Source organism: Antechinus flavipes, chromosome 1 (assembly GCF_016432865.1).
Source record: "Antechinus flavipes isolate AdamAnt ecotype Samford, QLD, Australia chromosome 1, AdamAnt_v2, whole genome shotgun sequence".
Taxonomy (NCBI): Eukaryota; Metazoa; Chordata; class Mammalia; order Dasyuromorphia; family Dasyuridae; genus Antechinus; species Antechinus flavipes.
Genome location: NC_067398.1, coordinates 494,769,762 through 494,785,742, shown reverse-complemented (window position 1 = coordinate 494,785,742; position 15,981 = coordinate 494,769,762). Strand labels below are relative to the sequence as shown.

Here is a 15,981-nt window from a genome sequence, read left to right as displayed (position 1 = left end):
TTCTTCTGACAATTACTTTTGCTAAATCATTTTTCAGTAATGTCCTACTCTTCATGATCCCATTTGTGGTTTTCTTGACAAACATACTGGAACAATGTGTTATTTCCTTCTCCAGTTCATTTTATAAATAAGGAAACTGAGGCAAGCAGCATTATGTGACTTGGCCAGGGTCACATAGTAAGTGTTTGAGGCCAGATATGAATTATGAAGATGAGTTTTTCTGATTCCAAGCTCAGAGTTTTATCCATCGCGCCAACTAGCTGTCCTAATGTATTACTGAAGTTTCTACAAAATGACATTGATATGTGCAATTCAATGTAAGGGAAATATACCTGTTCTTAAAAACAAACAAATAAACCATCCAGGATGTGTCATATTTATTTATCCTTCTCCCTCTCATTGCCATAAGTTTTAGTTACTATATTCTTTATTAACAACTTATTCAAAGACTGAGTAGAAAAAGGAAGGGGAGAAGAAATACAAATAATTGAATTTTATAATTTTTAAAGAATTATCAATTCTACGGTGAAAAGGATGGGGCTTCACCTGTGCAACTGAAGATGCACCCCCATTGAAGGTGTGTATCAGGTGTCAAGGTTTGGCATTCAATGGGACTTCAATTATACATTTACTAATATAAATAAGCAACATTGGCTTCAGTCCAATAGCAAATTCCTTTGATATGCGGTACCCCTTTGAATAAGTGATATGAGGGTTTAAAAATCATTTGCAGAAACTTTTCCAGGAAGTATCATTTGATTCTTCCAATTTGTCATTCCACTTTATGTTTGGCACTTCAGAACATTTCATAAACATTAAGTTGACTCAGCACTACATGTGGTAAGTACATGTCATTTTTTCTTCTTAATCAAAAGGAAACTGAGGTAGAAAAATTAATTTGTTTTCCTTAATGGAGTCATTCTCACAGGTAGAATCATAATTTCTGGGCCTTCAAAGTCAAGATCACCACTTGAAATGTGTTAAGCACTGATGGCTTTGAAAATAATATCTTATGATTAATTAAAATAAATCCAAATCTTATCCTGAATTGCATTTGGATGGAGAATCTGAATAGTTTATAAAATTTTAGTCAATGCTTAATATAGTGATAATGTATTAAGTCCAATCTAGTTGACCTTCAAATATTGACATTTTAAAAATGAAAAATCTTTTTGAAGGCAAAAATAGAGCAACACTGGGAAGAATAAGTGAGATTGTAGTCTGTACTCCAATTTTGGACAAGTTAGATTTGGGAAAAAATACTGTCTATATTCTGACCAATATAAATAATAAAACTGACAGATCCTGTGCTTTCTCATGTAAGATACGCTTGGAGTGAAAATTCAATCCAATGAGTATTTTATTAAACACTTTTATGGCAAGAGAATATATTGGAAGTTGTTCAATCATTTCAGTCATATTCGACTCTTTGTGATCAAATTTGAGGTTTTCTTGGCAAAGATGCTTGAGTAGTTTGCCATTTCTTTTTCCAGCTCATTTTACAAATGAGGAAATTGAGGCAGAGTTAAGTGACTTATTCAGAGTCACACAGCTATTAAGTATTTTGAAACAGCTTTTTGTAAAAATATTTTTCTCTTTTTTAATTGAACTAAATAGAAAATAAGAAAAAAATAGAATAGAAAAAGAAAAACAGAAAACAAAACAAAACATTGTCATATGCCCAGTAGAAAATCAGGAAGGATTAAAAATATATAGCAATAAATTTCCATCTCAAGAAAGCATATATAATAATTGAAGAGATTATATTTATGACTGTCCATCTTTTCTTTGCTTCCTTGTAGATTATTCTTTTGTTCTCTATTGAGCACTTTAAATTTTATTCTTTTTTCCCCATTTCATCTTTCCCACCTTCCTTAAGCAGGCTACAGTTAAGCACTGATATATTTTTATATACATACCATACATATATACATATGTGTATGTGTGTATATACATACATATGTATATGTATATACACACATATCTATTCACACCCACCCACAAAGACACATAAATATAAATGCACACTTATACATACATCTATATGGCTCCATATCCACCTATACTCAGAAACACACAAACACACACACATATACCTATATGCATTTACTCATATGTAAACATACATCTAAAACAACCTAAAATAGCTTTTTTTCTAAAAGCCTCCCAATGACTCAAATATCTGGCACAAACCCAAACCATTAAAGCTAAAAAAAATTCCACAAAAAATAATAAACTTTTACTCCATGGGTAAAGGTATACCTTACATATGCTTACTATGTACAAAGTACATAAAAAAAAAAAACCCAAACCTCTCCCCAGATTAATAGGCTTACTTATATGTACTGATAAACATTTTTATATCTGTGAAATGCTCATAGAAATTTTGATTAGTTGAATCTTACAAAACCAGATGGAGATGGGAAAACAACAATGTTCACTTTTTAAAGATAAAGGCAGTTAATTGGAGAACCTGATGGGCTTGATGAGTTTACAAGAAAGTGAGTCTTTGTTTGGGACTTTAATTTCTTCTCCCTCTGGAGGGTGTGGACATTCCCAGTGGCACCTTATTAAGAGGACTGAGCACATCTCCTTGGCTTGGGTGTTTAACAGTAGATTCAGACCCTACTGAAGATAAGTGATAAAATCTCAGCATTTGAGGAATAATTGGTTATATTAGGATGTTGTGGATAACAAGCCACTTCTTGGCATAAAATGTGGGTTTTGGGGTGAGAGTGGGGATGGGAGAAAGATCTGTGCATTCACATAGTCTACTTAAAGGAAACTACTAATGACAATCTTGGGTAGAGCTCATGGCAAATTCAAGTTTCCTCTCCCTTGTTCAATTTCTTTTTCTAAAATGGACTATTTAAGTAATTTATTTCCTCCTCTGTTAACCTGGGCAATCTATATTTTTGCAAATATTCATTCATTTTCACTTAGATTATTAGATTTATTGGAGTTAGTTGGGCAAAATAGCTCCTAACTTTTGCTCTAATTTCCTCTTCATTGGTGGAAAGTTCACCTTTGTCATTTTTGATGCTTGCAATTTAATTTTCTTCTTTCCTTTTTCTAGTCAAATTAATTAAATGTTTTTAATCTATTTTGTTGGTTTTTTCATAAAACCAACTCTTTATTTATTAGCTCAATAGTTTTTTATTTTCAGTTTTATTAAACTCCCCTTTTTCAGAATTTCAAATTTGGCATTTAATTGGGGTTTTTTAATTTGTTCTTTTTCTAGCTTTTTTAGTTGCATGCCCAATTCATTGACCTTCTTTTTCTCTATTTTATGCATGTAAGCATCTAGAGATATAAAACTTCCCCTAAGTACTACTTTAGCTACATCCCATAAATTTTGATATATTGTCTCATTTTTGTCATTCTTTTGGATGAAATTATCAATTGTGTCTATGATTCTTTTAGAATTAGATTATTTAGTTTCCAATTAATTTTTAGTCTATTTTCCCCAGTCCTTTATTACATATAATTCTTATTGCATCAATATCTGAAAAGAATGCATTTACTGCATTTGATTTTGAGGTTTTTATGCTCAAATATATGGTCAATTTTTGTGTAGGTTCCATGTACTACTGAGAAAAAAGTATATTCCTTTCTGACTTCATTCAATTTTCTCCAAAGGTCTATCATACTTAACTTTTCTAAAATTCTGTTTAACTTCTTAACTTCTTTGTTATTTGTTTTGTGTTTTGATTTATCTAGTCCAGATAGACCAAAGTTAAGATCCCCCACTAGTATAGTTTTGGTGTTCTCTCCCTTTTATTGTGAGATGTGATAGAGAAAGATAGTGATGGGAGAATTTCAACTACATATCCTCAAGAGTATTTCTGGATCCTGAGTATTTGGGCCTAAACACAGAGAAACAGTAGCTTAATCTTACAGCTAAGATATGAAAAGGTGGTTCTATAGTGGTAGAGGTCTGGACAGATCCTGTAGTAAAGTTGGAAGTTGCAGATGGGGAGAGTTAATTCTGTTTATGTAAAGGTTTTTATATGAGTCCATGGTTTTGTTTTGTATTTTTCTGTGGGATGAAAGAAAGATTGTCCCATACTTATTAAACATTGTTGTCTTGAGTTCTTGTTTAAGAGCCAGGACTTCTTTACATACCTCCCTGATGACTTAGATAAAAGCTACATTCTGAGGTTCTCAGAAGAGATTTTAAGTGAGAGAAAAACAAGACAGAGTTTTTTTTAGGAGTGGCTTCCCTAAGACTGAAATCAATCATAGAAGCCTAGAATTTGGGGTACTGAATCTCAGGTCATAAAGTACAGAGAGGAAAGTTCCTCATCTTTACAGTGAGCCCAAAGAAACAAACGCAGAGAATCTGAGGAAGTTTCTGAAATTTGATCAGCGAGAAAAAAATTGAATAAACTCAAAGTGGCTTGTAATTGAACTCTGGTTGAGACAGGGAAAACAGCTTTGAGTAGCTTCTGTTTGCATTGGAACTATGGTGGATCTGTCAATCAAAGGCAACTGAACAAACTAGCCTCTTCACCTAGGGAGAAACAGGAAACTTATTGTCAATACATAAACTTCACCTAGGAGCCCTCAACAACTGAGTCTGCAAAAGAGGGAACAAGAGGGACAAATACATGATAGCATCTCACAGACAAAAGCTTCCATCAAAAATAACAGAAAATAAGGGTTTTGCTTCTGGAACATAGGTAGGAAAAGTAGTTACCTACAGAGAATATACTATGTGTTTCTTCCAGTGACAAGTAATAGCTATATATGCACAAAGTATATATTGGTCTCCCCACTGGGGAATAAGGTAAAAGGGAAGGAAGGATACCTTCTGCTATGGAATCTTCTTTAAAAGAATAAAGGGACTTTTCAAAGATGTAACAAAAAAGAAAAAGAAAAGAAGATACAAGAGTGAATTCTAATCCTTGTAAAGGAAAGCTAACTTGTGATGGAATGGGATACCAGGAAGAAAGAAGATGGATCACTATCATTTAGAACTCAGAGTGGTCCTATGAGGAAGAATCTATTCTTTAGTTTTCAGGTGTGACACAGATCTACATGTTCCAACAGAAGAGGGTTAATTCTGGACAGATTAGAGATAAGAAGAGATAATTGGGAAGTTCTTCATAAAAAAAAGTCTTTTTATTATTATTATTATTCTGAACCTCTCAAACACCAACAAAGTAGAAGGGTACCTAGAAACTCAGTACTAGAAGTCTTGGGGAACAATTTTGGAGGCTGTTTATATGTGTACATGAGGATGACTGGTTTGTTAAGATTTCTGGGATTAAGACAGATAACAAGACAAGAAGTATATATATATATATATATATATATATATATATATATATATGGAGTTTAAATGGTAGATGGACTTTCTTCTTGAAAAGAGACATGTGAGTTATCTCAGGACCTTTGTCTCCCCAGCACCTTCATCCAGAAGGACTGAGAATTGATGACCAAAGAAGACACTGATGATGGTGTGAAGATGTGGTATAAAGATTATACCAATTAGGTTGAGACTACCCCTCACAGATGTTATTCCCTCCCCTTCTTCCAATGACTGGACTGAAAAGAAGGAACTTGCCTTTTCCAATATTTAAGCAAGAAGCCCTTCTTGCTCCCCAAAGTCAGAAAAACCACTGACTGTAACACTCTTTTTGTGCTGATCAATTCCCCTCTCCATTGAGTGCTCTATTTATTCCCTATTTATGTTCTAATTAATCTTCCTTGCTGCATAAATGTATTTTAGGGCACTAGCCTTGGCTATGTATCATTTTGGATAGTGCTGGAAATAGTCTGGAATAAATCAATGGACTAACTCATGGATTGATTTTGAGAGATGGCCTTTGGAGTTAAATTGGTTGGTGGAACAATGAGCTATTTTTGGAGCTAGTACTAGCTAACTGCCAGTGCCTAATGTGTTTTAAACTGGACCAAAGAAATAAATGGGAGAGGTAAATTAAGTCCAGAAAGAGTTGATATAATCAAACTTGAACTACCTCAAAGAAAATCTCTAAGCCCAATATTATAAGCCTAGTAGTGAGGACAGAAAGAGAAAGATAGAACAGAGATTGAACTACAAGATTTCTATACTTTTGGTAGTTGACTTTATGCCATAAGAGTTAAGCTATTAAAAGCTTATACCTTGAAACATTTAGCTTCATTACTGCTATTTCCTAGACAACATGTAAATTGTTCTTCGGGTTAAACTCATTTTACTTTGCATCAGTTTTATACAAACTTCAGACTTCTCCAAACCTGCCCATTTCTCCATCTCTCGGCCTCAGGCATTTATTTCTGTCTGTCCCCTGGGTCTCACACGTTTTTTCTTCTTATTTCTGTCTCCAGGTTTTCCTGACTTCCTCTAAGTCCCAGTGAAATACCATCTGCTATGGGAAGCCTTTCCCAAGCCTTTTTAATTCTTTAATTTAGCCTTTTCTCTTTAATTGATTTTTTTATTTGTCCTGTATATTATTTATTTATACATATTTATTTGCTTGTTATTGCCCCCATTTTATTGTGAGCTTCTGGAGGGCAGGGACTAACTTTTGCCTCTTTTCTGATACTAGGCTCTTAGCACAGTGACGGGCACATGTTGTGGTTGTTGATGAGTAATTCAGTCATGTGACCCTATGGGCCATTCTATCCATGTGTTTTTTTTTTTGTTTTTTTTGTTTTTTTGGATTTGGTTTGGTTTTTTTGCAAAGATATTGAACTAGTTTTCCATTTCTTCCTCTAATAGATTAAGGCAAACAGATTAAATGACTTTCCTAGAATCAAACAGCTAGTAAGTATTTAGGGGGATTTCAACATAGGTCTTCCTGATTCCAGGCCTAGCATTTTATCCACTGAACTACCTACCTTTCCTACCTGGCATATAGTAGGTGGTTAATAAATATTTATTGACTGAGCCACACTTTCCTTATTTTTTTTTAGTTTAATAATATTCCATTCCAGGCATATATCATGATTTGTTCAGTTAGTCCCCAACTGGTACACATGCATTGAACATACATTTTCTTTCCAGTTCTTTGCAACACAAAAGAGTTGCTATGAATATTTTTGTACATATGACTCTTTTCTCTTTTGTCTCTTCAAGAGTACATATCTGACAGTGGTAACATCTTCCTTTGGGAAACTAAGGCAGCCATTTTTCAACCTGACATAAATAATATTTGGGAAGTGAAAAGCTGATTGAAAAAATGAGGTCTAAGAATGGAATTTGAATTTCTGATGCTATACCTCCCAACACCTCTTGTGATCATATTTCCACCTTTCCTTCCCTATTATATTCCCTTTTACAATTATCCCTCCTTCTTTCCTTAATAGGCACACTTTTACTTGTTTCTTTGCACCCAAGGTGATACATATTGACATTTATATACACCTATACCCACATTCCTTTTCACAGACTTGGCTTTAGGAAAAACTTTTTAACAGAACTTTCCAAAAATTCATCATTCTAAGTCAGGACACTCTCTCCCTGAAAATCCCTAAGCAGAAACTAAATGTCCACTTGTCAGAAATATTGTAGGTGGAATTTGTAGTTGGAATGAGCTGATCTAGAGGGTCTCTTAGGTCTCCCAACTTGAAGATTCTGCAATTCTTTGACAATCAAAATTAGCATAAAAGCTCTTCCTGTCTTCCCTTGGTCGGTTACTTAGCTAATGCTCTACTTAAGCTGCCTTTCTAATGGATTATATTATTCATCACTAATGTCTATAATAAATAGTGTCATTTTCCTGTTCTCAATGAGCTGTTACTTTTTTCTCGTCCTTTGCTTCAATAATATTCATTTCATATGGATTAGCAAGTACATGATTGTTATACTTTTTGAAATAAAAGAGGAGCTGTTATTTATGCATCTAGGGGATTTATAAGGAAAAACTATAAAACAAGAGAATTAATGGAGTACTTCAAAGAGAAACTACTTGCTGAAAAAGAAACAAGAGAATTCTTGGGAGTACATGAATAGCTTTCCTCCATCACAGAAGACAAGATAAAGAAAGCCAGGAAAGCCATGTGTAGTCTGATATTCACTATAGATTTTGGGAGAGTCAATTTCAAAGACCCCAGAGAAAGGATCCAATGATCTAACTTTGCAGAATTGGCTCAACCAGAAATGGAAGGTTTCACCAACAAAAATTTAGTGACACAAGTGGAAATGATTTTGATGAAGAGAAAAATAGGGAGCTGTCTAGAGAGACCATTGTGAATACACAAGTATAACATCAACAAGTTGAAATAAAAAATTTAAAAAACCATCTATGGAACATGGATCTATAGAACACGCAATGGAAGATGAATATAAAAGAGTATATAATCTTACAAGAATTGTCAGGAGTAAATAGAATTCTAAAATAATCATCACCATAAAATTTCTGGATCTGCAAAGCATTTTTAAAATGTTATCTCATTTTATCTTCAAAGCAATATCAGGAAGAGGATGCTATTATTATCCCCATATTACTGATCAAGAAACTGAGCAGCTTTCCCAGGGTAATACAGCTAGGAAGTGGCAAATTCAGGTCTTTGAGATTTTGGTTTCAGCTACTTGATGAAAGGTAAGGACAACACAAATGTTGGTTTTTGTTTTTGTTTTGTCTTTACCAATTAACACTGGAAACAAGGAAAATGAAAAGTTTGGGACTACTATTAGGGGTGGAGACTGGATTTTTAAATTAGAGATAAAAGAAAACTCCCTCAAAAAGGGCTGGGGACTATTGCTCTAGGTAGATGGGATGATGATGAGTTTTGGTTTTTTTCCTCTTTTATTTTCCAGGAAGAATGATCTCTGGAATGGGAGGAATGGGGTGGGGAGGTTAGCAGACATCCAAGATATGAAGGAATGGTCCTATAGCTTCTCTCTGTGTTTAATTGCGTTAAAGTTACCAGACCCAGCATAATTACAGGAACTGGTGAATGAAATTGCTGAGCTGCTGCTGGTGATTTATGGAAAATCTTGGAGAATAAGAGAAATGTCCTTAAACTGGAGAAGGGCAAATATCTCAATTCAACAAAAAGGACAGTTAGAATCTATAAACTCTAGTCAATTTACTTGAGATTTTGGTTCCTGGAAAAATTATGTTATAAGTTTCTGAGAATTTAGAAAATAAAGCAGTAAAACTCAAATCCAGCAAAAGCTTTATCAAGCAAACATCAAGCATTTATTAAATGACTACTCTTAAGGTGGTGCAGTGGATAGACCACTGGCTCAGGACTCAGGAAGATCTAAATTCAAATTCAATCTCAGATAGTTCAATCCTGGGCAAGTTACTTTTTTTGCCTCAGTTTCCTCATCTGTAAAATGATATGGAGAAGGAAATAGCAAACCACTCCAGTATCTTTGCCAAGAAGACCCCAAATAGAGTCACAAAGAGTGTGATGATCAAAATGTGTCAAGCACTGTGCTGGGATTTTGGGGATATAAAAACAAAAAGAAAGTAATCCCTGCCCTCGAAAGAAAATACACATGCATAAATAAGTGTATATAACATTGTACGCTGTAAATACAAGGCAATTTCAGATGGTGGAAGGTAAGCTCTTAACCTAGATTGTAGCATTTGAACTGAGCTTTGAAAAAGACTAGTAATTCTTTTTTTAAAATAATAGGTTTTTATATTTCCAAACATATCCAAAGATAGTTTTCAACATTCATCTTTGCAAAACTTTGTGTTTCAGTTTTTTCTTTCTCCTTCCCTCCCCTATCCTACTATTGCAAGCAATCCACCATAGATTAAATATGTATATAGAAATTCTTTTTTTGTATTTTTGGGCAAGGTAATTGGGGTCTTGCCCAAGGTCACACTGCTAATAAGCATTAGGTGTCTGAAACTGTTTTTGAACTCAGGTCCTCCTAACTTCAGGACCACTTCGCCATCTAGCTACCCCCAAGGAATTCTAAGAGAAAAATGAGGAGAGAGTTCATTTTGGATCTGGAGGACAGTCTCAGAAAGATCCAGAGATGTCATGATAAAGAACAAGACAGTCAGGCTTTCTGAGTCACAGAGTATGAAAGAAAATAGAGCAGTATTTGATGAGCCTGGAAAAGGAGGTAAGAGTCAGGTTGTGAGGGCCTTTAAAACTTAAACTGAGAAGTTTGTATTTGATTTTAGAAACAATAGGGAACCACTGCATTTTATTTATTGAGATGATTGAGGGAGAGAACAATATAAAGCAATATTTATCATTTGCATCATATGTATCATTTTAATAATTATATGGAGGATGAAGATGAGAGAGACTTGAAGCAAGAAGAACAAGGAGGAGACTTCAATCGTCCTGGGGGAGAGATGACAAAAGTTTGAGCTTGGGGGATGGCCACATGAATGGATATGACCATATGAATGGAAAAAAGTAATCACTTGTAAGAGTTAATATGGAAGGAGAATTAAGAAAATGAGTTTGATTTAAAGTGATTTGAAAATAGTTTTGTGAAGCAACAACAATTCTTGATAATTTTCATAATTGGAGGGAAATTATAGTATGTATAATCCATAAGACAATTCTCATTGGCTTTAAAACGTACCATGCAATGTTTCAGAAGATCATTTTATTTTTTCAAGTTGATATTAGAATGATTTTGCATTCCTCACTAAGTCATTAACAATGATTTCTGTAGATGAAGTGATCTAGCAGCCCAGTGGGTGAGAGCCAGCCTGGAATTAATAATTTGCTATAGATAACTTTTGATTAGCTATATTCATTAAGAACAAGTCATGACAGATTAAACTCATTTTTTTGACAAGCTAATTGGAGAAATAGATCAAGGCAGTGCAATAGACAAAAAGTCCTCAGATTTTAGTAAAATTAGGTTCTTACGCTGTGCTTGTGAGTAAAATGCTAAGATATGGACTGTACAGGTAGGAGACTCTGGACTAATGACTAGTCTCAAAGGGTAATTGCTAAAGGGCCAATATTGACTCAGAGAAAGGTCTGTGGTAGAATGCCACAGACATCTGTTCATGGTTTTGTTCTCTTCAACATTTTTATCAATGATTTTGATGAAGATAGGACAGGATAGTGAGGTAGCACAGTGGATAGAGTGCTATACCTGGAGATGCAGGAAGTTTTGTTGCTGTTCAGTCATTTTTCAGCTGTGACCAACTCTTTGTGACCCCTTTTGAGGTTTTCTTGGCAAAAATACTGGATTGGTTTGCCAATTCATTCTCCAGATGAGGAAACTGAGGCATACAGGATTAACTGGCTTACCCAGAGTCACACAATTAGTGTCTGAGGTCATATTTGAATTCAGGTCCTCCTGACTCCAGGGTTTTTGTCAAGAAAACCCCAAAGGGGTCACAAAGAGTTGGACTCAACTGAAAAATGACTAAACAACAACAAAATTTCCTGAATCCAGATCCAGCACTCTATCTATTATGCTGTATCCATGTGTGTGTACCTAATTGCCCCTTTATTTATATCTAGTCAATATTCAAATACTGATATTGTTAAAATGAAATATCTTTGAAAGGAAAAATAGAGAGAGCGACACTGAAAAAAATAAATGGGATTATAGTTTGTACTCTGATTTAAACAAGCCAGATTTGGGAAGAAAATACTGCCTATATTGTGGCCAATATAAGATACAAAATTAAATTGACAGATGCTGTGCTTTCTTATATAAGACACGCTCAACCTGAAAATCCAGTTAATGACTATTTATTAAACACTTTTATTAGGTGTTTGGTACTGGTGTTGTTGTTCGGTCATTTCAGACATGTCCAACTGTTCATGACCCCATTTGGGTTTTTTTTGGCAAAGATACTGGAGCAGTTTGCCATTTCCTTCTCCAGCTCATTTTATTATTGGGGAAACTATCCACTGTACCACTTAGACTCCTGAGTTCAAATCTGGCTTCAGATATTAGCTGTGTGACCTTGGGAAAGTAACTTAACCCTGCTTGCCTCAGTTTCCTCATCTGTCAAATGAACTGGAAAGGAAAGGACATGATTAAAATGACCAAACAACAATACCCAGCACCTAATACCTAATAAATTACTATTTTAGTAGTTTAGTAGTTAATGGCTGTGTACTATGGTTATGATTACAACTACAACTACTACTAAATGACAAATTTGTCAAATCTGTAATTTGTACGAAGTTTACAGGGATAAAGGATATATTGGATCCCAAAGGATGAAATCAAAAGATCTTACCAGGTAAGGCTGATGGGTGCATTAAGTAAGTCTGAATAAAATGGAATAAATGTAAATCTAAAATTCTATATTGGTGTTATACAAATTATATAGGCTGAGGGAAAAAGAACTAGAGAAAGACTTCTGTGCGAAACATCTGGAAGGTGATTGAAATTCTTCAAATTCAGTCAGTGTCCAAGTTTGAATCCTCTAAACTTTTGCCCTAAATCCGATCACATCTAGAGTATTATGCTTCATTTTGGGTCCCATAGAAAGATATCTTTTTGGAATGTCTCCAGAAGAGGGCGCACTGTATGGGTAAAGGGCCATGGGAGCTAGTTGTAAAAAGGATTAGTTAAAGATATTGGAAATGTTTAACTTGGAAAAGATAATGGGGACATCTCCAGCCATCTCGATCTGTAGCTTGCCACTGGATCCAGATGGCTCAGATGACCTTGCAAAATTCTCCCTCACTTAAATCCAATTCACTTGCATGTCATGTCATTACCTCCCTGACGTCATGGTCCTCTTCAAGAATGAAGGATAAACAATAGTTGCTTTCAAGAATCAAGTAGGTTAGCTCCTCCTTGAGAGACTAGTCTGGTTCTCCTAGGAGTATTGGATGGAAGTTGCTTGTGGTACTGAGACTCAATGTAAGGAAAAACTTCTGAAAAATTAGTGCCATCCAAAAAGCAAGCCCCTTGCCTTTCATCAAACATCTACAAACAGAGGATAATCACTTATGGATATTGTGGAAGTAATTTTTATTTTTTATTCATTTTTTCTGATTTGTTATTTACTTTTCCATCACAATTTATCCTTGTTCATTTTTATGTAAGTAGAACTTTATTTTTTCCAATTACATGTAAAGATAATTTTCAACATTTATTTTTAAAAGATTTTGAGTTGCAAATTTTTTCTTCTCTCCTTCCTCTCCCCTCCCCTTCCTCTAAGTAGCAAGCAATCTAATACAAGTTATACATATTCAATCATGCTAAATATATTGGAAGTGGTTTTTAGAGGGATGGATGGAATTAATTCACCTCTGAAATTCTTTCTAATTCAGATTCTATGATGTAACAAAATATATTATTTATGTAAACTATTTAAGCCAAATCAAGTGTGATACTTTTATAAATCAACCAAAACATCAAGTTCTTATTATAAAGTTAAATTTGAATAATTTAAAATTATTAAATTAAAATTTATCACATATATTATATAGGGATATCAATAGATTGGGGATAGGAGAGTGACAGATATATTATTTCATTGATAAAGGAAGTTCCTAGTTGGGGAAACCCACTCTATGTATGCAAATTAGCACCCTTTCTATAACTTGGGGTTTTAGAGATTTATTTAGAGCACTATGAGATTAAGTAGTGACTTGCTCAGAGTCACACAAATCTAGCTTTTGTCAAGTGTAGGACTTGATCAGGTCTTTCTGGCTTCAAGTATAACTATCCACAACTCTATGTTGCCTCTCTTTTGTCATGCTTTATCATATTATAAAATTATACACACACACATATACACACACACAAATCCAACCCAAATTAATAAAACAGAAACATCCTAGTGTAGGGGAAAGACACTGGATCCAGAGTTAAGATATGGGTTCTAATTCTTTGACATTGGGCAAGTGGTTTTAACTCTCATTTTCCTTTTCTTTAAAATGATACTAATCATGTATTACTCATCTCATTGATTTGTAAGCAAAGTGCAGTTTTTGTGGATGAAGCACTGTATGAATGTGTAGGAAGGCTGTCTCCTACCTGTAGTATGGGGGTGTTGTGTGGCTTAAAAGGAAACAGAATAGATATCTTTAAAGTATTCTCCTCTCCCTCCTCCCCCACCCCCCACCTCTAAGGGAGACTTTTGGGATTTACAAATGTTATTAATAAATCACATATAATTGGCATCAAAATGAGAATGAATATGTAATATACAAAAAGAGAACTATGAGTTTGAAATAGTTTCAAAGTCCCGACAGTGTTAATATTTGGGGAAGAGGAATGATAGTTTCAATGTGAAAATTAAATATAAATTTTAGGATCTAGTTTTAATAACCTAAGAAGTCAAGATAGATAGTTTGTTAAATAAAAGTTTCTATTTAGATGACTGCAATTTACTAAACACCAAAGCTTTATAGAAGTTATAAAAGGAAAAAAATAGATTTAATTTAGTAAGACCCCTGATTTCCAAGGAAAGTTAGGGCAGGCTATAATCCAAATATTCTCCGAGGAGTTCTTAAACCAAATGGCTCCTTCCCTAATCCCAGCATTCTAGTAGCCAACCTACAGTCTCGCCCTGTTCAGTGAGTCATTCGCTTGGAGACTTTGCTAATTTCAAAGGCCCACATCTTCAATAGGGTCTAATAATGAGGAAGGAGCATATGCAGATGTTTGTGCAGATGTCACCAAGCATCATTTGTGGAAACCCAGATCTGAGGAGAACGGTTTCACAATCTGTAGTCCTTGCAGAGAGAAGCGTGACAGCCCTGGCCAGAAAGAGCTGACCTCCCATAATCTTTCCCCATTCCTCCCCTCCATGTCTCTTCTACCTTCTTTCTCAAATCTCAGTTTGAAAACCTGTTAGTTCCTAGACTGTGTCTATTTATCCTATTATACCATCCCGGGCTCGCTTAGACCCATAGAAAAGAAAGGGGATCCCCTTTCACACACAAACAAGAAAGCCGCATACCATATCCAATCCTCTCCGCCAGGTTGGGGATGGGGGTGGAGAGGGGTGTCTTTCACTCTGCTCAAACGCTCAGCTGCGCTCGCAACTGCACCCGCATCCACACCCGCCCGGCGCTGAAGGTCAAGGGGAGGAAGTTCCTGGGAGAGCGGCCCGCGGGTCCCCGACCCGGGATGCCGCAGCCTGAGGTCAGGACGCCCGAGCACCCTATCTGGGTCAGTCCAGACGTCCGGCCTGCCTGCAGGGGTAGTGCACCCTTCCCTCCTGCCGCTGCCCGGGCTTACCTTGAAAGACATCCTGCACATGTCAGCAGAGGCTCATTCCAGGCTGCCTGCCTCAGGGCAAAGGATGCGGCCGAGTTTCTTTTCCAGAGGCGCCCTCCCTCACTCTGGGGGATAACGAGGGACGGAGAGAGTGAGCCACCAGCCTGGGGCTGGGCTTTTGCAGACTGACTGGGTCTGCGGGAGCCTCACGCAGCGCCGCGGCGGAGCCTCTCAGGAGGAGAAGCCGCAGCTGCTGCCGCAGCAGAAATAGCAGGACGCCCCATGCTTGCTCTGGCTGTGGACCGGGCCACAGCTCTCCGCGCCGGTCACCGGCGCAGAAATTTGCTGTGCTTTCTCCTACACGTGTGCACAGCCCCACCTCCATCCTCCTCCATCTCCCACACACCTGTCCCCGTGTGCTTCTTGAAATATTTTAACCCAAAGAGCAACTGCATATACACACGTTTATATAAACAGACTGTTTTTCTTTATTTTTGTGTGTGTGTGGTGTGTGTGTGTGTGTGTGTGTGTGTGTGTGTGTGTGTATGTGTGTGTCAATTGGGATTAAGTGACTTGTCCAGAATCACACAGCAAATGATTGTCTGGGGTTCAAATTTGAACTCTGGTCCTCCTGACTTCGTGGCTGGTGCTCTCTTCACTGCACCATGTAGCTGCCTCTCAGATTGTTTTTCTTTATTAAAAGAGTTTTCATAAGATAGCTCTCTCATTCAACAATCAGTGCCTTAAAAATAAACAAACAAAATCTGATTGCTTTCAATGGGGTTACTCAGTCAAGAAACGTGAAGCCCTAGTAGGCAGGACACATAGAACAAAAGATAATTTGGCCCTTGAGAAGTTCAAAAGCTAAAGGGAAGAACAAACAACTATGTAAGCTT

General features: G+C 36.0%; 1 protein-coding gene across 2 annotated transcripts in view; it reads right to left on the bottom strand.

The window, feature by feature from the left end:
- ANKRD29 (ankyrin repeat domain 29) overlaps window positions 1-15,451 on the bottom strand; it is a 60,791-nt gene extending 45,340 nt beyond the window's left edge. Inside the window, exon 1 of one of the 2 annotated variants that reach the window (XM_051970338.1) lies at window positions 15,107-15,451. In XM_051970338.1, the coding sequence (XP_051826298.1) occupies window positions 15,107-15,127 (21 nt within the window). In that variant the 5' untranslated portion in view covers window positions 15,128-15,451. The remainder of the gene's footprint in view (window positions 1-15,106) is intronic. The other variant, XM_051970339.1, reaches the window with a different exon arrangement.
- Between the last annotated feature and the right edge of the window lie 530 nt (window positions 15,452-15,981).